The 24,644-nt window shown below is 35.5% G+C and overlaps 1 protein-coding gene across 3 annotated transcripts in view; it reads right to left on the bottom strand.

The window, feature by feature from the left end:
• Positions 1-24,644, bottom strand: part of EPHA3 (EPH receptor A3) — a 354,910-nt gene that overhangs the window by 121,211 nt on the left and 209,055 nt on the right. For all 3 annotated transcript variants that reach the window (XM_032882231.1, XM_032882232.1, XM_032882233.1), the window contains exons 4-5: positions 5,353-5,508; positions 4,314-4,649 (exon numbers count right to left, since the gene is read on the bottom strand). In XM_032882231.1, coding sequence (XP_032738122.1) covers positions 4,314-4,649; positions 5,353-5,508 — 492 coding nt within the window. The remainder of the gene's footprint in view (positions 1-4,313; positions 4,650-5,352; positions 5,509-24,644) is intronic.

Genomic DNA, 24,644 nt, shown 5'->3' with positions numbered 1-24,644 from the left:
CCTTTCTAAATCCCAACTTTTGGGCTTTTAGGGAGGCTTCATTATATAGACAAGAATGATTATATCATTGGCCCCTCGTGATTTAACTCCATCTCTAGCCCCTCTCCCTATTCCTGGAGCTGGGGGTGGGGAATAGGGAACCTGAAAGTTTCAACCTTCTAATCACAGGGTTTGGTTCCTCTGGCAATCAGACCCCATCCTTAGGGGTTTTCCAAAAGCTGATTCATTAACATAAATGCAGGCCTGGTTGGAGGGGGTTATTATGAATAACAAAATATACCTTTATTACTCTCATCACTTAAGAAATTCCAGGGGTTTTAGGAGCATTATGTCCTAAACTGGGACGAAGACCAAATGTATTATTTCTTATTATAAATCACAGTATCCCAGAGGGAAAATCATCTGTGGAAAATGAAGGCATGAAGGTTGAGATTAGGTTTGCTGAAGAGTAGAGATGATAAGGACGGTTGAGCACAGAACACCTCTAAAAAACTCTTTGACAGATGACTGAGAAGCAAGGACTAAATTTACTAGGGATGGCATAAGTTAGAGTAAATGTTCCAACAATCTTCCTCTCTGTCTCCATGGCTAAGCATTTATTTTTGTAGCCACATGGCATGAATCACAGGATGACAGAAAGAATTTGAGGATAGAAGAATGGAATTGGAGTTGGAGACATAAATGAAAAGTTTGATCTCTTGATGAAATGTTGAAAAGGCCTCTGGGATCACAGTTTTTCCAGCTGTAAAATGGGGGTGGGTGAACCTCAGAACCAAAAGTCCCTAAAGTCTCTATTAGTGCTCCCTATTTTAGACTAAGATCATCACATGCTATAGGATAGTGAAAAGTGGGCAGCTGCTAGCATGGAGGTTGAGAATAAACTGAGACAGATAGTCCACTAGTGGAATGATTATTTCCAGAACTGAGAAGTAAATACACTCATTCAGGGAAGAAAACAAGAAGTCACAATTTACACCAAGTTATAACTTTACAGATTTTTTTTCACAATTTGCAATTCCTTCTGAACATGTTTGCCAGATTCACAGATAGATACAATCTTTATGTAGAGTCCATGCTTTTGATCTCACTGGCATACTATGTGAAAGTATTGAACAAATATCCGAATTTACAACATAATCCTCTACAATTTAGAAGGTGGCTTATCATGTGGTCATCGCAAGGCTTTCACAATATAATCAAGTGAAAAATCAACAAACTCAATCTCAAAAACTAAATTAAACGGGACACATTCACGTTCCTCCTTTATATCCTTGTCAAAGATAGAGAGCCTAGGAGGAATTTAAACACCATGGCATCATATCTGTCACAGCCGTATCTTTCTAGTGGTAGGAGCTCATTTTTCAAGGCTACCAGTCCATTAACCTTCACAAGAACAAAAATAAAGCAAAACAAAGAAACACTCCCTGGAGAAATGGCATTGTTCCTAATCTTGGTTATATATCTTACTATGGGGATTTGAAGATGGAACAAAGACCTTTATCACCCCAGGCACATGGAATGATACAGACACCCTGAAATAAATATATAAAATGCTTAGTGGTGCATAGTGTAGACAAATTGTAATTTTTTACAAAAATGATAGTGGGGTTAGAGAGAGTAACTGATATCATCCCTGTTAAATTTGTCTTATCTCGTGATTTGTAACTGGGAGGGCCAAAGCATCAACCCCATTTATTTTTTAATGTCTTGGCCTGCTCTTGGTTGCCCTTACCTCGATTCATTCACTGTATATATCTGGAACTATTAGTTTCCTGATAAATGCATTGTCAGAAAGCCAGAGGCCAATGATAAGATAGGAAATAAGGAGCTCTTGCTTGTTTTTATACATTGCTGTTTGACTTGGGAGATAATTATAACACAGATTGATGCTCCTATTTTAAACAAGGTAGTAAATCAGCATGAAATGTAGGATTTGGGAAAGCCATGTGCCACATAATTATAATTTCTTAAAATCCCTGTGTTCACTGAATATGAGAAGCTGTAATCATGCAATATATAGCAACAGCATTACTCATCTCTTTCTCTCATGGAAGACAGTTAAGTAAACCTAAGTTACAAATTTTTAAATACTATTAGTTATGAAGTTTAAATACCATTAACTGAAGCGAAGCAAAACATATGTTGTTTGGTCTGGGATCTAGATTCCGGTGGGGAAAAGTACAGATTCAGTAAACCAGATTAAAATAATGACACAGCACACTTCATTTAAAAGTCATGGCTTTTCCACAAATAAAGTTTACTTATCACCAAGAGAGAATGTAAAAATGTAAGAGTTCCATCAGCATAGGCGAGCAGAAGCAAAGTAGGAACAAAAGAGGGGTGTGGAATCAGATAGGGAGACGTCTGCACATGGACTCTGCCAGGGATAATAATCAAAATACCTATTAATCACATAGCAGTGACAAGGTCCCCTCAAGAAGGAGGAGTTCCAGTGCAGGACTGCAAAGACCTCCCCCCACCCCCTGCCTTATGCCAGCATTTATCCTTTGGTTGCCAAATTATGGGAGAGGACAAGTAGAGCTGAGACACTGGGTTTAGCAGGCTACCCAGGGTACCTGAGAAATGAACCAATACAGAGCTATTTGTGTAACTCATCTGCAGAAGTAGTTAGAACTACTTTGAACTAGTATAGAAGTGGTGCAAAATTTTAACCACGAGCAGACTCATTCTGATGCATATTTATGGAGTATTAGCCCTGGGTGACAGCTCTTAACTGTGCAGCTTTGGTGATTTAACTAATCTTCCTGAGCCAGCCAAGTGAAACAAAAGTGTCTTTTAGCTAGTTTTTTGGCTGCTGCTCTAAGACCTTTCCCAGCCAAAGAGAGAATTTAATCAGCTCTCTTTACCTCCGCCAACGCCATCTAGTACACCTCCTGCTATCCTCAGAGCAAAGGGCGAGTCCCATGAGACAGCAGAGGGGCTTCCAAATTCAAGCCACATGCAGGTAAGAGGCAAAGTTGACTCTCCATCCTGACTTCCAGCTCCAAGGTGAACCCACCTGGGAGCAGACCCAAGAATCTGTAGTTCTAGTGGAAGCATTCTCAGGGCACATTCTGTCTCTTCCTTTTCTCCCCCTTTGGCTCCATTATTTATTTCCATATAAACAATCAATGATATTTCGGTCTTGAGCTGCTTGGAAGGTAGTATCCTTAATTACAGTATCTTAGAGCAACAATTTTATACAATGAGCATCAGCTTAACTTTGCACAGGCCTTGCTGCCTACAAAAGAAAACGGTTTATTTCTCATTCATCACAGTTATCAATAATGGAAACACTATGATCACCTTATCTCAAAGGGGCACCACTGGTGTGTCACATGTGTAGACTTTGTCAAGTATGACCTTTCCATATGTTTGAAAGAATCACAACTGAAATCCCATAAATGATTTTGGACTCCTCAGTGCTTAAAAAACAAAACAAAAACACAAAAGCCATAGTCAAGAATTACCAGAGAAGGAGAAAACACAGAGAAGATTTAGGGGGTGATTGAAAGAACAAGATTTACTAATAGTAAAGAGAACAGAAACGTTGTGGATGTAAAGACAAAGAAAGGTGAGAAGTTTGCTTATTGTTTAATTTTTCCATTTCCTATTAAAGGGCATTGTCTTACAACCTGCCAATGTAGCATTTTGTTTCAATTGGAAAAAGATTGTCAGTGGAAAATATAAAAGTAATTTATATTCGCAAATTTTTAGATCAGTGATTTCAACTGTTCTTCACTAAGACCTCTTTTCACTACGCTTCTCTGCAAGTTCCTTTGAATTTTAAATACAAATTATATCTATCAAATAAAATGGATTTATTTTCTTTTTTTATTAATCTGAGAATAATCTCAGCAAATAACACTCAGAGCTACTGAGGAGCATAAAATAGCTGAATAGTGATATAAAAATATGATATAATTATAACATAGATAAAGGTATTTCTAGTTTTAAGTATTCTGCATAACCTTTTGCAAGCTACGTTTCAATGTCTGTTAAGTTCTTTGGAATATCAGAATGTGTCAAGGAGGCCCACAAGTACCATCTCCAGTGTTCCAATTATTTAAAGATTCCCTATTGAAAAGCAATGGATTAAACCAGTTTAAAATTATCTGAAAAATATGATTATTCCAACTTAAAGAATTAAATTGAGTTATTCAATGTAGCATAACTGTCTAAATGTGACTGAAAAGAAAATTCTGGGGGTCTTTCTAAAAAATTGTTTTCTCACCCTTTTTTCCACTCCCTCTGTCAAAACCATTACTTGGCTTGGAGACGGCAGGAGTAGGAAGCCTCCAGCATGTACTCACCAGCCTGGTTGGTCGTGATGCTGACTGCAGCGACCTGTCTTGGTGGCGAGCTCAGCTCTGACACCCCGTTAATGGCATCGATCTCAAAGGTGTAGTTAGTATGTGCCAGGAGGTCTGTCACTGTCACTGTGGTGTTGGTGAGTCCAAACTGTCGAGGGAGGAAGCGGACATTTGGGCTGCACGGCTCACACTGTTTTATATTCCACCCACATTTTTTACATATGATGTTGAAGGTAACATCTTTCCGGCCTCCTGTGTCCAGGGGCCAACTCCAGTCCAGGATGACCGAGGTCTCGTTTATATTAGAGATAACATTTCTTGGTGCAGATGGAGGTCCTGCAAAGTAGTTCAACAAAGATTAATGAGCCTCACTTCTGTTTTCTACTACAAGGGAAATAGATAATTTACAATGGAACTGAAAGAGGTAAATAACCGTCTTGTCTCTATTATATACTTTTAATTCGTCCTTAGAGGATCCATGAGATTATAGACACATGGATTCAAGAGCACTGTCCTCCCTAAGCCATGAACGGGGGAGTTTTGATTCAAGTTGAAGATGCATTCACATAGTCCAACAAGGGAATTTACTACTAAATTCAATGCCCTCGTGAATAGTTATGAAAACTTTACTATTAGTTTTATAAATCTTAGTCCTTTTTCCCTACGACCTATGACCAACACATAACAAGAGGGAATAGAAATGTAAAAACACAAATCCCATGACTATAACCTCCCCTTTTCTGTCAAATGTAATACAAGATCTAAACCAAGATAAAGAAAATTCTCCTTCTTTCTGGGGGTCCTGTTGCAGGAAGTGCTTTAAAAACTAATTCGTTTTGCGTGATAAATGTTGCATTTGTGGTGAGCCAAGCATGGAGAGTGAAGCAGAGAAAGCTTTCAACTTGCACATGGATAACGGAAGGAAATGGGCCAAATGCTTAAAAAAAAATAAACATAAAAAAATAAAAAAGCGTAATAACAAGAATTAAAAATAAAAATAAACAAACATGGAGGCATGGGTTGCAGCAAAACTACTCACGGGTACAAGCCATGGATGGAGGGTCTTTGTCTGCTCGGAAGTAATTATTCTCACACCTGCAGTTCACTGAACCATCTTCGTGAGTAGAACTGTGGGGTGGGCACTTGGCACATTTCATATTACCATCCGCAGCCTTGTAGAAACCTGGTCGGCAAGCTACAAACAAAACGGCTCTTTAAAATTCTGAGATAATTTTGAAAATGTATTTTTGAAAATATGTAAAACAGATTTCAGAATGTTAGGGTATGCATTCATTATGAATAAAAATCCACCCCACCCCACCCCCCCAGAACTTACAGAAGCAAATAATGTGGCCCAGTGTCGTTTCTCCACATATACATTTGAATTTACACCAAATGTTAAGGGGAAAAAAACCCCAAAGATTTAGATTATTTTGGCACCAGAGTGTGAGGAAATTTCCAGCTCATGTTTTCACAGCTTTCCTTGGCATTGAACTATTTGTGGAGAAAATACAGCAAAGCCATGTCATCATGTAGCCATCCCCTTTTAAAACATGATGCAATGTGTACACTTTCTGTACTGCAGTTAGCCCTGCACTACATACTCGCTCGGTTTTTATGGGTTTCTGTGTGTACAACTCCATCTCCACAATTGTAAGCAACTGAAGGAAGAAATCGTGGCTTCATTATTTTAAGATTCTTGATGCGTGGATCCCAGGAGCTGTGTTGTTTTTTTTTTCTGCCTTGACAGTGTTGTTCCTTAACTTCTATAGCAATGGCTTAAACTGAGATTTTAATGTATTTCCTTGTTTGAATCTCAAAAACATAGTGAGGTGTAATTTCTATTTCAGTATAGTTCCTTGTCTATATCTCAAATACATGGGAGGTATAATTTCTATTTAAACTGATCTACTTGTGAATTGTTACTAGATTAAAGGTTTTTTTTTTTTTTATTAAGATTTATTTATTTTAGGGGCACCTGGGTGGCTCAGTTCATTAAGCATCTGTCTTTGGTTCAAGTCATGATCCTGGGGTCCTGGAATGGAGCCAGGAAGGGCTCCCTACTCTGCTCAGCGGGGAGTCCTCTTTCCCCTCTGCTCCTCCCCTTTTGCCCTCCTTGTGCTCCTGTTCTCTCTCAAATAAATAAAATATTTAAAAAATATATTTATTTATTTTAGTGAGAGACACCAAGATCATGACCTGAGCTGAAGTTAAGAGTGGGCTGCTTAACCAACCGAACTACCCAGGTTCTCCAAAATTAAAGCTTTTTTTTTTTTTATTAATTAAAAAAGATTTTATTTATTTGACAGAGAGGGAGAGAGAGTAAAAGAGAGCATGAGAGGGGAAAAGGTCAGAGGGAGAAGCAGACTCCCCACACAGCTGATAGCCGGATGTGGGACTCCGGGATCATGACCAGAGCCAAAGGCAGCGGTTTAACCAACTGAGCCACCCAGGTGCCCAGAGTAAAGCTTTATAAGTAAGAGTGTCATCTTTTTTTCTAGACATCTCTGAATGACATTTCTTTAAGTCCAATTAACTCGTGATGAAGTATTGATTTCAGCTGCCCATTTAACATTCTTCATATATTTACTGCTTTAACAGAAATATGCCTTTACTATATTAATTTTGCTTGATCTGTATATTAAATTCAAAATGCTGTAATGTTTCATGTGATCCAATACGAGAATTAAATTGGGAACTGAAATCACTGTGAAAATCCTGCAAGAAGTCTCCTGACATTGTTTTGAGGATTCAATTCAGGCTCTAAATTTTTTAAATTTCCTCCAGATTATCTTTGGAAGTTAATGATTTCTTAAATCTCTAAAACTCAATGTCGATGCTACATTGAGCTTTGATGACTTAAACACTTACATAGAGAATATACTCTATAGATTGCCTTTATCACTGAATCTCGGAATTTTCCTACATCAACTTCATATTGTGAATAATAGGTTATTTGCATGCAAGTAAACCTGTGTGGACAAATGTTAACTTTCATAATCCTTAAATGCATTTTGAAAGGTAACACATTATATCCATAACAGTGGGTCTTCCTACTGAATGTTTCTTAAAAAATACACTGCCAAGGGAAATCTAATGTTAAGACCCATGATTACAATAACTAAAGATGACAGCATTCATTAATCTAGTCTTGCTGTTTTCTAGTTTCTGTCAAGAATGGCTGCATTCGGATTACTTAAATCAAACAAATTTTGGTGCCACATTGAGAGCCACACAGATAAATTCTATTGCCCTAACCAAACACGGATTAGGATTATAAACTTTTGAACATTGTTCTTGAGCACAGGTTAGAAACCACCACTCATATCTCATGTCATATTGCCTCAGGGGAAAATGATGTAAAGTATAAACACTTAACTTCTGGTTTCAGTTTAGCTCATTGAGCGCCTTTAAATTTGCAAGAGGGCAATACTGAGTCTTTAAAAGATAGAGTTGCAGTGTTGGCGTCTACTTTGTTTTTTGGTTGCTGGTAAGCTTATCTGCATGTTTTTATTAGAGGTTTTTATGGCTTCTACAACATTTAGCATAAAGGTATTCACTAAACACTCAATCACTTTTTGTTAATATTATAAATGGCTATACTTTGGGATATTTAAGGAAAAGACAAGACAGTCATATAATCACTTCTTAGCTACAACATAGGACTTCTAATAATAACTTCAAAGTAGCTAGAGTAAATCAACCTAGAAGTTAAGAATGTGATTCAAACTAGTAACTTGATTTTCTCTAAATCTGATTCGATAACCTTAGATACAATACTAGTAAAAGGTAGGTAGACACACGCACATTCAGTTTAACAAATCCTTGGCAATCATTTATTTACTCTTGTTCAGGCTTTCTGTTAGCCTTGAAGATACAAATGCCCCTAATTCTGTCTGTCTTAAAAGGGCCTTGCAATAAAAAGCAGGCAACAGACATTTAACATAGGCCACAAGGAGCAAGCATTCCATTTTGACTGAGCTGCTGGAAGGAGCTACACAGAAGGAATCTCATTTGAGAAAGATTGGAAAATATAGTAAAAGCTGGCCTGTAAGTAGCATAATTAAATACACAAATACGAACAGGAAAAGAGAAACTGTTAAGTAGAGGAACATGATGGTTACTGTTGGTCACATAGTAAACACCTAACCCTGCTTTCAGCTTGCGGATAGAATTTTGATTTTGTTCAGAATTGCAGTCTGCTGAGTACTCCTTTACACAGATATGGTTGCAAATAGTTATGGATGGCCCAAGTGATGGCTAAAAGATGGGCAAAAAGATGCAAACAGAAGTCTGATGAAAGTCTTTGAAATATTCCCGCCCCCAAGGAGATGGTCCAAATGTAACAGAAGCTACTCTACCTACATTATTCCAGCATTGATTCTCTGCATAATGGTTTACATGTGACAATAAGTTAAAGGCCAAGAAAATTAGATGTATAACCTGCACCAGATTTAACTAGAACCTCTCTCAGGATTTCTTATAATGTCAGAAACATAACACCCTATTTGTTTAAGTCGCCATGGGCAAATTCTTCATCTCTACAGCGGAAAGTATTTCTAAAGGACGGGAGACAAGCAGAGAATGCAGTTGAGAGGTACTAAGTAGAATTACAAGCTAATGGAGCTAAAAAGATCCTAATAAATCACTTTGGCCAGTCTGTGTATAGTCCGTCTGAGGACCCAGAAGTCCGGGACTTCAGGTGACACACAACTGGGACAGCCCCTACTCTGCCTCTTCCGGTGGTAGTCAGGTGATCGGCTCTACTTCTCCAATTTGTTAATATTTATGAAATTACAACCATATAGAGTCCAATAATAGATTCAATAGCAACACCCTAAATTGTGTAGACTTCTTTACTCTTTCTGAAAAACTTTCATAGGTACCATCTCAATTGAATCTCTCAACAATCGTATTGAAATCATTGGGGCAGATATGAATCTGTTCATTTTATAGAATGGACAAACAGAAAAAGTAGCATGCCCCAAGATAATGAAGAATTCAATGGCATAATCCAAAAAAAGAGATTTTTCCCGCTGTTAATTTTATATAAATCACCTACTGAAAACAAATAACTCTCTAGAACCATGAATTATTTTCCTACTAATTCTAAGCTGTTGTTATGACATTGAAGAACAGTCATTTAAAACTTATTTAATTAAACAAATGCAAGTCTTTCGTCATCTACTCTTAGTAAGAAAATTTATCACAAAGGGTAATGTTTTCTCATGATTCTCTAGGATTTTCTATTTGATGTCTATAAGTGTTATGGGGAGATGGGCAAATGTTTTTTGTTGGAAGGGCAGAGCTGTTAAATTCAGGAATAGCACAACTCACGGTATGTGGGTGTTTTTTTTTTTTTTTTTCCTTTTTTGCTACAAGCAGGATCTTTAAATTTTCTACTAAAATTGTCCAATAAATTTGAGAATATGACTGAATAATTTATATTCATTAATAAAATTATACTGATAGGAAACACTCCTTAAATTCATAAGGAGAAATTCTTTATATAGCATACTTACTTTCAAATTTTTCCCATCAATAAATAATCTCTCTTCTCTCTCTTCCTTGCAGTCAATCAATTTGTGCTTAAATACCTATATACCTATTATACCGTCTTCAACTTTCAAAAAATTCCTCCTGGAAGAATTTGAACCTTTACCTCTAAGAAGCATAAATACCTGTGTTTTAGTATTTTGCTTATAGTAATAAAAACAATGATTGTAATTTGAGAGCACCTCCTTTCTCTTTGAATGCAAAACTAGTGATAAAATAATCAGCACATTTCTTTCATTCAAGAAGTATTTCAGGGACTAAGAAGGTTTAGCATAAAAAAAAATCAGGTAAAGGAGTAGAGAGTAATGTTTTTCTTCCTTTCATTGCTCAAGGGAAATCTTAGTCAACTTACTACAGAACATCACGGAAAAAAGAGTGGACAAAATGGATACTAATTCAGATTTATCCAGTTTTAAGTTTTAAAATTAAACAAAACAAAACAAAACAAAGCAGACAAACAATATATGCTATATAGTTAAGGCCTTCCGTGGTTCAGGCAAGCTACTAAAGCAATATTCAACTAAGGTGGATACATACATATTCGAAACTACTGGCAGAATGACAGAATTTTGATTTACAGATTTCCTCAGGTAACCTGGTATATATGTTATTCTCAAACACTGGTTAAATTACTCACAGATTTCAATCCCAGGGTAGTAAAACCAGAGTAATTACAAAGTTTCATATCATTTGAGTGGAGACAAATTACCACCCTAGTTTTTGTGGTCCCAGAAATGTTTTATTCCCCTGCTTTAATGAAGATTTTTGAAGTAGTTAAATGTGGCAGGAGCTCTTATCTTTGATTTTGTGTTGATGAATCTAAGTAAGGTGAGCCATGAGTCTAAATTAAAAATCATTAAAAGTCAGAGGTGTCACTTCCTCAAACCCTACTAGATATCAGTATAGATTTACTAAGTAATGAGAGTTGTTTATACAACATTTGGATTTTTAAAATTCATTTTCCTCAGACAAATATGTATTAAACTCCAAAATGACCTAGACACTTTATTGTGTCCAGTCTTACAGTGATAAAAGCTGCAATCCTAGCTTTAAAAAGATCAAATCCATATGGCATGGCTGTTTAAGAAATGGATCTCCTTGCTTGAAAATGTGAGTGCTAAGATCATTTTCAATATGACATTTTAATGTCATTTTCATCAAGAAATTCTTTCATTTCTCTTCTTTTAATCCCAAGACTTCAAGTTGTTTTCAGTATCTTACAGGAAGAGCACTAGACTAGGAAGAGAAAATTCAGGTTAGAATCTAATCTTTTCTGGTAAATGGGTATTATCCCAAAGGCACTGGCCAAGAGTATACAAATTCTAATTATGTCCTTGGGATAGTGATTTCCTTTTCTATCAGTAAGTCTCAAGTTCCATTTGTAGTAATTACAGTATGTTCTCATGTTAGACCCTGAGAGATATAGAGATAAGACTTATTTCCTATTCATTTTGTATGCAGAGTGTTTAGCACATTGTTCAGCACCTATCACTTGATAAGATACATTTTGAAGTGAATGAGTAACTTGAACCCAATTTTAGTCCCTACACTTCTATTTTTTCATTTGTCAAGTGATGGGCATTGACTAACTTATCTCTAAAAACTCTTCACATTAACACTTTAAAAGGTTAATACTTTGTGTACCAAGATTTGTAGGATTCCTAGAACTTTCTAGGTTGTAATAAGTAGATTGAAGTGCTTCACTTTCCTCACTGCTTTAAGGATTAAAATTTGCCACTGAAATTACAAAATCACATAGAGCAACAAGACAAAGAAAAGAGATACTCTTCTGACTTAAAAGAAATATTCTTGAAAAAGAAATGACAGATTTTTACTCTTTTCAGTGTTTTTCTGTATCAAAGTGGTATGTATTCAAAGGACATGTTGATTTCATGATTGAATGGGTTGAAAAATAAATTGACCACCAAACAAATAATTCCCTTTTTCATAGTTTCATATTAACAAATAACATAATAAAACCATATTTGATCTTATGTACGGTTCAGATGGAGTAGGATGTTTAAAGTTTTGAAAATCTTAAGGGAATGAACAAAAATTAAAATATGATATTCTCTTTAATTTTGTAAAATGTAAGAAAAAATTTTTCCTGGTTTTTTTTTTGAAATTTTATTTATTTGATAGACAGAGATCACAAGTAGACAGAGAGGCAGGCAGAGAGGGAAGCAGACTCCCTGCTGAGCAGAGAGCCCAATGCGGGGCTCAATCCCAGGACCCTGAGATCATGACCTGAGCTGAAGGCAGAGGTTTAACCCACTGAACCACCCAGGCACCCCAATTTTTTCTTTTTTTAATGACAAGGGAAATAGGCACAAGATTGAAAATAAAGTTTAAAAGAGAATACATTTCTCTTCTTCTGTCTACTAGAGGCAGACTTCTAGTCTGTCATGAGTTTTTGTCTTTCCTTACTAATCTAGATTTTAGTTGCTCTATTCTAAGTACTGAGTTAGTGAGAATATGCTTGCTCACTTATTGAGCAAACCCCAAAACTTATTGAAGAATCCAAGTTGGGCCACAGTAGTACAAAAATGATAAAGTCCTTGCCAAATGTTAATCTGTTATTGAGAACACTAAAAAATGTGAATAAAATAATAGAAGGAACCCAAAATAATACCAATTTGTAGTGAATGAATGAAAAATATTTTGGGAATCTGCTGATTCCATATTTATGAAGAGGTAACAATAAAACAGGAACTAAATACTACAGGTCAATAAGTGCGTTAAAAAAATCCAACTATCAGCTTTGGAAAATAACAAAGAAAAAGTATGAAATAGAGAGTATTATGAGCACTGTGTATACAATGAATAATAATTATAAAAAGGCTTCAAGATAGAATCTTGGCCTTATTCCCAAAGCACATAGCATAGTTTCCTCCAAGTCATAATTGATGGGTTTGAGCTACGCTGATACAGAGAATGGGTAAAGTTACCATAGTGAAAGGAAAACAAATGCACTTAGTAAACCATGGTGGCTACTGTTGAAAGAAAGTAGACAGCCTTTCAATTGCAAAGTGAATTTTGTCTCCAGTTGACTAATGTGGTTGACTTTTAAGAGAAAACATGGTCCTAATTAAGGGTTAAAAGGCTCATTTCAATTTGAATTAACTTTAAATTAAAAAATAAAGCTGTTGGTAAATAGGTCCCATTTAGTATTCAGACTTTAGCTCCATAGACACAGGGCTATATTATCAATTCCCAGCCATAAACACAAACTAATGACCAGAACCAGCACTGACTAAACAGATGATTTCCTGGCCTTGCAATTTCAGACCTGACAGGGTCTATTTGCCGGTACAAGGTCAAAGCAACTGTTTATTCCCAAAATGAGCTGCACTCCACAATCTTACAGGAACTCTATTCTTTGCCATTTGAATAGAGGTACAATGCTTTGAGGCAAGGCCGAAGGATTTCAATACACTGGAAGTGGCTACGTTCAGTCATTAAACCCTGACTGCAATGTGCAGCATTTACAAAGTGATCAAGTGTTTCCTTCTTCTGTTCCTTCCACTGTTCAATAAAAAAGGCCTAAGGCAAAATGCCACCACACCATTAAACACAACAGAATCAATCACAATCTGGTGTTGCTCAAAGATAGCTTAGTAACAAGACTTTATTGTGTTTGTTGTTGTTCCATCAGATTTAGCAAGACAGGTGCCAGTAGACCTGAAATATGTCCAATGCACACTGGCCACAAAGAGAATATGAAAACAGCCCCCATCCTGCAGATTGTCGCATTTGGCCCCCTTTTCCGTTGTCTTCCACTTTCAGGGGAGAACTGTGGATCCTCAGAGTGGCACTTATTTGAGCTTTTCTCTTCTTAATTATCAATGCCCAGAGATGAGACCCATTAACTAAGTTTACAAATTCATAGGAATACTATGTATATAACAAATAGGTAAATACTAAAAGAGAGGAAAAGGAGGGATGATTATGAAAGAGAAAGTCATTTTTATGGGGTTTTATTATGGTGAATGTAAAAAGCAAAGAGCCCAAATCTATACTCAAGGCATACTGAGAGAGAGCCCAGAAAAGACTTTCAGGATAGTGCCAGAAGTCTTCTGTAGACCAGAGTAGCACTGGAATGTCTAAGAAAAAACTATTCCTAGGAAGGGGTTTTGGAGAAGGTAAATCACTTCTAGGTTTAAGAATTACTATAGATGAGCATTTTCCAGGCTGCACTGGAACTGTAACTAGAGCACAGGGAGATCACCAGTCCAATACTTACGTTTATAAACTAATTTTAGAATAGAAGTTCCATAATAGATTTGTAATCACCCAGAGTAGGAGTTTGAGACACAAATCATGAAAACCTTAGATGTGTTCTCCAAAGGATCTATTGCATGTAAATGCACAAAAACCAATTAGGTCCTGTGTGTATTTATATATGCAAAGATATATTTATGATATTGACAAATTAGAAAGAATATCTCAAATTAGAAAGGTGGTTAAGTTATCCCATATTCATACATTTTCACAAATAAATTATGATGTGTTCATACATTTATCTGATGGAGTTGACGTCTCACACAGAAAGATGTTCATGCCATTTTTATGGGGAAAAAGCAGGATAAAATAATAAACATGTATCCCTGTTTTTAATTTTCTTATTAATGTTATCACTTATCTAATGACAAACAAAAACTAAAGGGGTTTTAGAAGCGAAAAGGCTGTAGCACGTACACACAAAAATATCACAACACTTCAATCAATGAACACTATGTGTGTGTGTGTGTGTGTGTGTGTGGTGTAATTTGAGCTTTAGGTACAGGTCATGAAAGTAAGAAACTATGCATACTATGTGCGGTTTAGATTTATACATTGAAATTACTCTTACTTTACCACACACACAAACACACACACACACACCCTCGCACACATTTTCACTGTGGTTTTTACTAGTTCTTGTTTCTATTATACTGCTTTAGGTATTTTCTTTTTCCTCTCCTCTCTTCTTTAAAAAATCCAACATGGAGGAAAATTATAGTTGACTGCAAATGTCAATAGCCCCACTAATGTGAATTTCACACTTCTGATCTCAAGTAACTATACCTCACTTGGGAACATTTAAACAGAAAATAGCACAATTTCTAAAAACCAGGATTTTAAAGAAAACCTATAAAAGGCAGAAGACTCAGAGGAAAAAAAAAAAGAAAAAAGAATTCTATGGATGCTGCAAGAGACAGTGCAAAAATATTTGCCATCTTAGTTACACAGTTAATTATCCACTCTCCAAAAGAGAAGATCACCACCTAGAATTTAAAAACTGGTGACATCATTATATTTTATCAGAAGTCCTTTAGATTTGCTTTACTTTCTAGATAAGTTTATTTTAAAATAATGTCTATTTTTATCCTGAAGAAACACCTTTGCAACTTTCAAATTTTTATTTTAACACATCTTATGATCCTATCAGCCTTCTATCCCATTTTTATCTTGTGAAATTTATTAAAATGACTGATAACATTGTGGTCAAAAAGTGATGCATTTAAAAGAAACCTATAAGGGCACTGGGTGTCTCAGTCGGTTAAGCGGCTGCCTTCAGCTCAAATCATGATCTCAGGGTCCTGGGATCGGGCCCCACATCGGGCTCTGGGCTCAGCAGGGAGCCTGTTTCTTCCTCACCCTCTGCCTGCCTCTCTGCCTACTTGTGTTGTCTGTCAAATAAATAAGTAAAATCTTAAAAATAAATAAATAAAAGAAACCTATAATGTGTCATTTATACGTTAAGTATTCATTTTATGATCACAAAATATTACCAACAAGAAGTGTGTAATTAGAAGTATCCAGTATTGGCTTTGAATACCTTCATGGCTAACATTTGTAAGATAACATAGAGAAAATGAATTATTGTAATTCTGAGGTCTCTTTTTTCATCTATATATATGTTTATGGTAAATCTTTATCCCAAGATAAAAAGGGGATTTCTACTCAACATATGCTGAAATTTCATTCTCGAAATGGATAAGAATGAACTTTACAAAGGAAACATAAAAAGAAAATAGAAGTCCATAAATAGATGCCCATGAGATCAACAAAACGATTAGTCAAAGAAGTGTTTCATAAAAATTTCAACCAATCATGTATTCTGAAACTGTTAGGGAAGACATAAATGTTCATAACTGTATCAAATAGAATATCTATATATTTTAATTTTACTTAAAATTATTTCCATCCTATTCAAGAAAAAATTATTTTTCTCCTTGAATAAGAATATGAAGTTTTCAAAGAAAAAAAGTCACTATGAGGTTTCACATACATATGTCTATTCTAATATATATGTCAAAAATACAAAATATCTCTCCTTAATTAAGGTAGAAATAAATTTCTCAAAATATAGAAAAGAATCTCATGGGCAGAAGACACAGCAATAGATCATAGTATTTAATGGTGTTATTAAAATAAAAAGGAGTGGGACACCTGGGTGGGTGAGTCCGTTAAGTGTCTGACTCTTGATTTTGATTCAGGTCATGATCTCAGTGTGGTGAGAGCAAGCTGGGCTCTGGGTGAAAAGTCTATATAGGATTCTTTCTCTTCCTCTGCCCCTTCCCCTGCTCAAGCTCTCTCTCTCTAATAAATAAATAAATATTTTAAAAAAGAAGTAAAGTAAAAAGACCAGGTTCAAATTCCTTAAAGAGGTTAATTTCTAAATATAGAGGCAATCGTTTTTGTTCCTGCGTAGTTAGACTTTATTATTCATAACTTTACATTTGACTTGGGAGACAGATCATTGAATAAAAAGGATAAGATTAAATTAAGTTAAATTCATCGAAGAGGAAGAAAAGATTAAAGGGTGAAGGTATACTAGAAAGATGAGAAAATATGACAGAAGAAATATTAAACTGCATTGCTTAGAGCTGGCAAACATATACCATTTCTCTAGTACAAAAACTGGGACACATTAGAAATTTGGAACATAAAGATGAAGAACAAAAGAGGACATCTGCCATTTTTGTCCATTCTTTTTGGTTATTTTACATAATTTCAGATTTGGTCACCTGTGCTTAGCGTTGTTGCCCTAAGGGAACAACAGGGTTGCCCTAAGGGAACAACGAAGGGAAGGGGGTTGTGGGAGCCAGAGAGAGAAAGAAAACGGGAGAGGGAAGGAAGGTTGGAGAAAGAGGTGTGTGTGTGTTTCTATTTAAAACCACTGAGTAGATTTTGCAAGTTTCTTTTAAGACAGAGGTCGTTATGTATTCCACCCACCCTCTGGAATTATTATTTAGAATTTTGTTGGTTTACTTTAGAAATGCATTTAACTTAACTTCTTCTAACCTACTAATTTAGGTGCTTAGTTCTTGCACTTGAGGCTAGAGAAGTGAGGGATTGTTCAGGGGATGGGACATTGAGTCACATCTTATTCCAGCAGGCTTTGAAAACCCAGGCAGTGTGATACATAAGAGATGAATCATTAAACTCTACACCTGAAACTAATATTACACAGTATGTTAACCGACTTGAATTTAACGAAAAATTTGAGGAAAAAAAAAGAAAAACCCAGGTAGATTGCATTACCTGTTTGGAGCACCTTCCCCATATCTAACCACTTGAAGAAAAGAGTTCTCACCTCCATGTAATATAATATATACCATTTCCTGCAAATCTCCTCCATGTCTAGCGCTGCACTTGTACTTCACTTCTGTACTTATAATGATCATTTGGCACAGGTATTATCTACTTTTCCTTGAAGAGATGATTGAGGCTTAATGATATTAAGTGCATTGGCTGCTTATCCCTCTATTAAGTGTTGTAACCAGAAGTGAAATCTAAGTCTGGAGAATTCCTAGACACAGATATTTATGTGGTGTGTACTGACTGCCTTCTCATTTTGTAAAATTTAGACTGATCACAGATGTGGACTGGCAGTGATCTAGCACCTTAAAATTAATGCAAAAAAATGTATATGGTGTAACTATAAAGATAGTAGGCAGATCTTACTGGGCATGTGGAGAAATTGCTTCCTTCATTTTGTTGGAGTAACCATGGATAGATTTCTTCTACAATATCTCAGGTCTCCATCTAGCCAGGTGAATAGCTCTGATGGAGGAAAATTCTAGTCACTGAGAAGAGGGAATGCTTCACTGTTGGCAGACTCTGAGAAAGTATCTGTGAGCTGGATGTCTTTGCAGAGGAGTGTGCCAGCTCACCAGGAACCTTATTGTGTAGGGGGGTGGGGAGCCATATCTTTAAATATGTTCCAATCAAAACCTAAAAGGGTGAATGCAATTGCACTTTATTGCTTTAGTCTTCTGGACATTTAGAACTCTCAAGAAGCCTAGGGAAGTAAAATATTCAACTTTATCATACAACTGGATAGGTGATTTTCACCAAAATATAATATTGTATTTGGAGTTCTTCAAAGTGTATATTGAAGCGTAACTGCTCAGGATACCAACAGACTGCTCAGGATACCAACAGGAGTGGAAAAAATAGCACTTTTCCCAAGATATTGGAGTAGATTTGAGGCACTTCAGAAAAAATGTCAAGCCAGGCCTTCCACACAGCTGCTGATCTGTACTTGTCACTCCAATTGAATAGGAGACCCAACTAAGCAACAACAGATTTAGAAACCAGTCAATTTTTTTATTAATTAGGACTGGAAAACATATATCTAAAATGCCTGCACATAACTTATAACAGCTGGATCCATATCCTTTTCCTTCTGAGGAACTTTTGGTTTCATAATACTTTCAACATATTTGATGATATATAGTAGGAAGCTATACCTAAAACGCAGAATATATTTTTGTGACTACACAAAATTCCATTCATGTTGAGTAATAGCTGAAATTGCCCGAGAACACAGTCCAGCACCCATTCTGACTGTCTTCACACTGCACAATCCACACGAAACTCCCCAATACCTGTAATCCTTCCTTCCAAAGTATGCTCAACTCAGTTGATAATTAACACATCTTGTCAAGCAATAAAGTTATGAGACTTACGTATAAACTAAATACTGAAGATATAATCAAGCTTTCACAAAATGTATGTATCAGTAACATTATACTCTTTAAAACTCAACTCCTCTTATATTACTGTGGTGTGATAGATAAGATAATGAGCACCTAATGGACTTTTTCTCCCCCTTTATTCCTTGGTGCCTCTTAGAATGCTTGGCTCATAAAAAGCAACTAATACCTTTTGAGAGAAGAATGAAAGCCTTATTCATCTCTTCATAGCAGTGTCCCATTATAACATTTCCAATGCACATTTACTAGGTTCAATCACTCATAAACATTTCAGAATAAATTTCCCTTTAAAGAATCAGGCTCATGCTATGAATCAATTATAAAGCTTCATAATGAAAAAAAAAAATGAAGGAAGGTGTATAATTTTTTAAAAAAACTTATGTGTTCCACTAGGTGCTAAATGCAGAAATACATGATATAGTATGTGTAATATATACATAATATGTAATTATATATATGATTAATAGTAATCACAAATTGTACATAAAAGCTAGAAATAAAGAAAGCTCTAAATTTCTTCTAAACATTTCTTTTGAAAAAAATCTTGAGTTATGTTTAAACAAATATCCCCAGGATAAAAGAAAACACAAGGCGTATTTCCTAAAGGAAGTTTGTTTCCTAAGTGAAGATGTTAAGTTAGTTCAGAACAAAAGGGAGTAGGTGGATTTCCAATTGAGTAGTATAATTATCTACCATTGCTATGGTATACATATCATATCATACCATCGATATGGTATACATATCAATAATCATGATATGTATACCATCTAACCTTGAAAAAGAGGACTATCATTTTCTGTGATACATACAAAACACTACAAGATTTATGTGATATGTGAAAGACAGAGGCAAAAAGTGGACAACAGATCATTCTGGGGTGAAAGTCCTGAGGCAAGAGTTTTGAGAGTTTTTAGGAGTACTGCTCACAATAAACCAAAAGTGGAAATAATCCATATCCATTAACAGATGAATAGATAAACAGAATTTGGCACATATCTACAATGGAATATTATTCAATCATAAAAAAAAGAATGAACTACAGACACCTACTGCAATATAGATGAGCCCTGAAACATTTTGTTAAGTAAAAGAAATCAGACAGAAAGAGCACATATTATATAACTTCACTGATATGATATATCCCTGAATAGGTAAATCCATAGGGACAAAAAGCATCTGCTTTTCAGTGATTGTGAGGGCCTAGGGGAAGAAAAAATGATGATGGACTGCTTTGTGGGACAGGGTTCCTTTTGAGGTGTTGAAAATATTTTGGAATCAGAGAGAGATGATGATTGTACAGCCTTATGAATATATACTTTAAAATAGTTAACAAATGTTGTTGCTCTTTTACGTTATGGGACTTTAAAAATTAAAAAAAAAAAAGACTTTTGAGAGTTTTGAAAGTGAAAGAAAAAGAAAGTATAGCTGAAACAGAGAGCTTCAAATTAGTCTGGGGAGGCATGCAGACAAGCCAGGCCATGCAGTGCTGTGTTTATATTAAGGGTTTGTTTTTACATAGTAAGTGTTGTGGGAAGTTGCTGAAAGGTTTCATGCATGAGATACCCATAATCATTTATATTTCAAAGAGATCATTCTTGCTCCTATGGCACAGATGCATCAAAAGGAGTCAAGAATGGAGTAGACAGAGACTACTACAATAGTCCAAATTAGAAATATTATGACATAAATAAATAGCTATGACCTTAGGAAGAAGTGTATTCGAGATATATTATCTAGATAATATTTCTAGAACTTGGAGAGAGAATGGATGCAGAACACTGGGTGGAAGAAACCAGAAGAACTGGCACCTAAGCTTCTTGTTCAAGTTGTTGGGTGCTATTCCTGTTGTCTGATTTAGGGAGCGAGTGAATATATAAGGAAGGACACACCATTGAAGTTTGGATACATTGCACTGAGTCAGCCAAGTATGCATTTGCTGTACTAAACTGTGTGGCATTTATCACATTTGTACTGTAAAGAAACTGAATCCAATATTCCAACATTTTCCTTAACTATTTCCAATAGTTAAGGAAAATGCCAATTTAAGTCTTCTTGGTCATATACGTTTTTGTTTATTGACAACAGATGAAATTCGTTATAAAAAATATGGGTTTCCAGAGAAGCCAACATGATCAAACAATCTATAGGATTTTTTTTAATATAAAAAGATTACACTGAAACATTAGTAAAGAAAGCTCCCAGGTCACAGACACATTAGAAAAAACAGTGTCTTTACTGAGTTGGGTGATTCTTCTTCTCAGAAGAGAATATTGATTTGATTTGCATATGAACCAGATACTTGGATTCAAAAGCAGAAAACCTTCATTCCATGGACTCCAACATTTGCCTGACTTTGCTAATATATACTATTTATCCCAAAGCAAAAAAAGGAGAACATTTATGAACAGAGCAAAAAAATATACCATGACTACTGAGCCAACAATTTAAAATGCAATGTCAATGCTGGAAAATCAATAGGAGTTATCAGTTTGGTGTGCATATTATAATTATGGGAACACAGTTTTGGATGGTTAGGTTCAAAACTTGACTCTGTCACTTTTTTTTTTTTTTTAAGATTTTATTTATTTATTTGACACAGAGAGAGAGAGATCACAAGTAGGCAGAGAGACAGGCAGAGAGAGAGAGGGAAGCAGGCTCCCTGCTGAGCAGAGAGCCCAATGCAGGGCCTGATCCCAGCACCCTGAGATCATGACCTGAGCCAAAGGCAGGGGCTTAACCCACTGAGCCATGCAGGCACCCCTTGACTCTGTCACTTACTACCTGTGTAACTGAGCCAGTTACAAAGTCTTTTCATATCAGTTTCTCCGTGTCTATAAGATGGGGAGAGTAAAAAAGTCTTACCAGGATTTTATAGGAATTAAATGAGAACATAGTAAGTTTCAAGTACATATTAGAAATTAACAAATATTAAAACATCTTTATATAAATAATTAAACATACATAATGTACACAAGCAAACATTCCTAAAATCTCTGGCATGAATCAACAGATTTTGCAGTGTATTTGAACTATATTAAACCACATTTGCTTTTTCCTAATTTTCTTCTTTTGAGATGTATTAAGCATTTGTTTCTCCTTAAAATATGATTGCAACACCATTCTCAATTAAAATTTTATTTTTTCCAGAGGATTCACAAAAATACATCACAAAAGAGCACTCTCTTGTCTAAATACATTACTGACAGATGTGCAGCCAGTTCTCTACTGTATCTTGTATTTCCAACTATCTCTTTGTGACCCTGGAGATTTCCATAGATATCTTATATCCATACAACTTTTTATTAAGATAGACAAACCAGAGCAATGTTTTGCCCTTGGTTCCTTGTTGAAATGCCAGCCCATCTTATTACACACTACTAATACCTTTATCCTCCTTTGAAATCTTTATATTTACTAGTAGAAGGACCAACGCAGAATGGGTCCCCTCAGAGGTAATTGAAATGATTACCTCCAATTTGTAGCTCAAAGCCTCTTTGCTTCTTTATTCAGATTCATTCTTCCCACCCCCAATACTGGCAGTTTTTTATTTTTATTTGTTTGGCTGCTGTATGCACCAGAAAACACTTAGAAACTTGGCTGACTTCCCTCCACATCTTGTCCTCACTTCTTGAAGGATCTTTCTTTTACTGAGCTTCAAAATAAATCTGACTCTGAAATTCTTTAGTTTTCCTGAGTCTTATTTCTCCATAAGTACAGACTGTTGCTAAGGTGATACTGATCTTTTTAACTTTCAGCCACTTGTCCAAATCTGTACCACGTTGGCACTGACCAATGTCTCCCCTGTCTGATAGCTTTTCTGACAGTTAATGAGAAGTAAAAGGCTAGAGCTATTAGTCCAAATCCTAGGGGATAAATGTCCCGATTAGAAAAACCACATTCACATATGGCAATAATTGCCGGGTCTTTTAGGTGATCACAGCCTTATTTCCAAAGACCCAATGGATACATGAATAATTCCTTAGTGCCAAATAGGAAGCTCTCCTGAAAAAGATAAGTATATACTGCTTTTTTGGGGGGGAAGGGGGAAACAATTATTGCTTTTTTTCAATGGACTTTTCCAATAAAACAGATTCATCTAAATAGTTTATGACAGAATTTATATAATTCTACCAAAATTCCAGACTTAACACTTGGCAATAGAAACCTGAGAAATAGGATACTTCAGTCTCACATCTTATAAGGTATTAGAGATTTTAATCAACAAAAGCCAATATGTTTATACATCTAAATATCATAGTAGCACTAGGAGCAGCAGCTCAGCAAATACTATTCCTTCAGGAACCTTAATATCATTTGTTGAATGCTATTTAACTAATCTTTTTCATTCTTTGATTTTTCAAAAATAGCAGAACATGAAGTTTATGTAAAAACATTTATTAATTCACTATTTAAAGATTCAATTTTATATGGAGTCATTTATTTATCCTTCAAAGTCTCTTTGCCCAAGCTGGTTTTCAAGACTCTATTGAACTCCTTTCTGTTTATCTCTAACCTTTCTGTTTAATCACACTTGGTAATAAACGGAACATTCCACAGACTCACAAGCAATCAACAAATGAGTAGAATATTGCAGCGCTTCTAAAGGAAGAGCAGACGTTTAAAAGGATGGCTGAATTAACAAAGTGGTTTTAGAACATATCTTAGAGCAGAAAATATTTTCACTTATTTTATTTTAATATCTAGATGTTTAACTTACTATTATTTTAGTTTAAAGTGTAAGTGCAACTTCCATATTCAACTCTATCCTTTCATGTAGGAGGAAAAGCAACCTCAAGACTGAAACCTCAATAGACCTGTGTTCTAGTCCTGAATAGCCCTATTTGGCTGGGTGCTAGCTTATGTTAAGGGAACTTGTCCTAGAGCCCAGCTTTGGAATGAAAAGAACCTGACAACAATTCTTCCCCTCACCTGTTGCTTCCATTATACTAACAGCCTAGATCTCTGAGAAAATTAAAAAATATATATATTTTTTTTCCTGAGTCAGTTTAATGTAATGGGATGCATGTACTTTTGATAATATTTTACTTTACAGACATGTTCCCGTACTGAACTCTGGGAACAGTCTAATAATATGACAAGCTAGTGGTATGAATGTCCTCATGAAGGTACAGAAAATTTTTATTATCTAACATTCTTTCCTCTATCAATTGCTATAGATACAGAACTGATTTTTCAACAGCCAGTATGATGTTGATTCTATTTTAGGAATTCCTTTTTAATTTTGCTTTATAGAGGAATTTCTAGCTTCTATTCATATAGATAGGCTGTTATTCATCACATGAAAAAAATTTTTTTGGCAATAGGAACACGTTTGCACATAAAATCCATTAATGGTTTTTCAGAAGTTGTAAAAGACTTCCAGATACTTCCTGTGGTGTTGTATCTCTATATTCATTGCAGGTAACCTAAAACGAATTTTTGTTAATTAAGATCTTAAACAAGCATATAATTAAATTTAAACAAGGATTAAAAACCCTTGCCATGTAGCTCCATGGCTTAAAAACAAAAAAAAAAAAACAAAAAAACACAGGATTGTTTTATTTAAAATCCCGTATCCTAGGATAAATAGACTTCCTCATCTATTTAGCATTGGTCTCCCAGGATTAGAAGATGACACGAGATGGTTCAATGATTACACTGGAAAATATGTTTCCCCTAAAGCAAAGATAATATCCATGTAGTCACCTTTAGTTTCTTATCTCAAGTTACTCTTTCATTTGCTGAATTTCTATTCCTCTGTGTCAACTATGACTTGAAAATTAAACAC

This window comes from Lontra canadensis, unplaced genomic scaffold, assembly GCF_010015895.1.
Source record: "Lontra canadensis isolate GAN:19392208 unplaced genomic scaffold, GSC_riverotter_1.0 scaffold80, whole genome shotgun sequence".
In the NCBI taxonomy this organism is placed as follows: Eukaryota; Metazoa; Chordata; class Mammalia; order Carnivora; family Mustelidae; genus Lontra; species Lontra canadensis.
The sequence above is the reverse complement of the archived record's forward strand: the minus strand, read 5'-3'. Positions and strand labels throughout refer to the sequence as shown.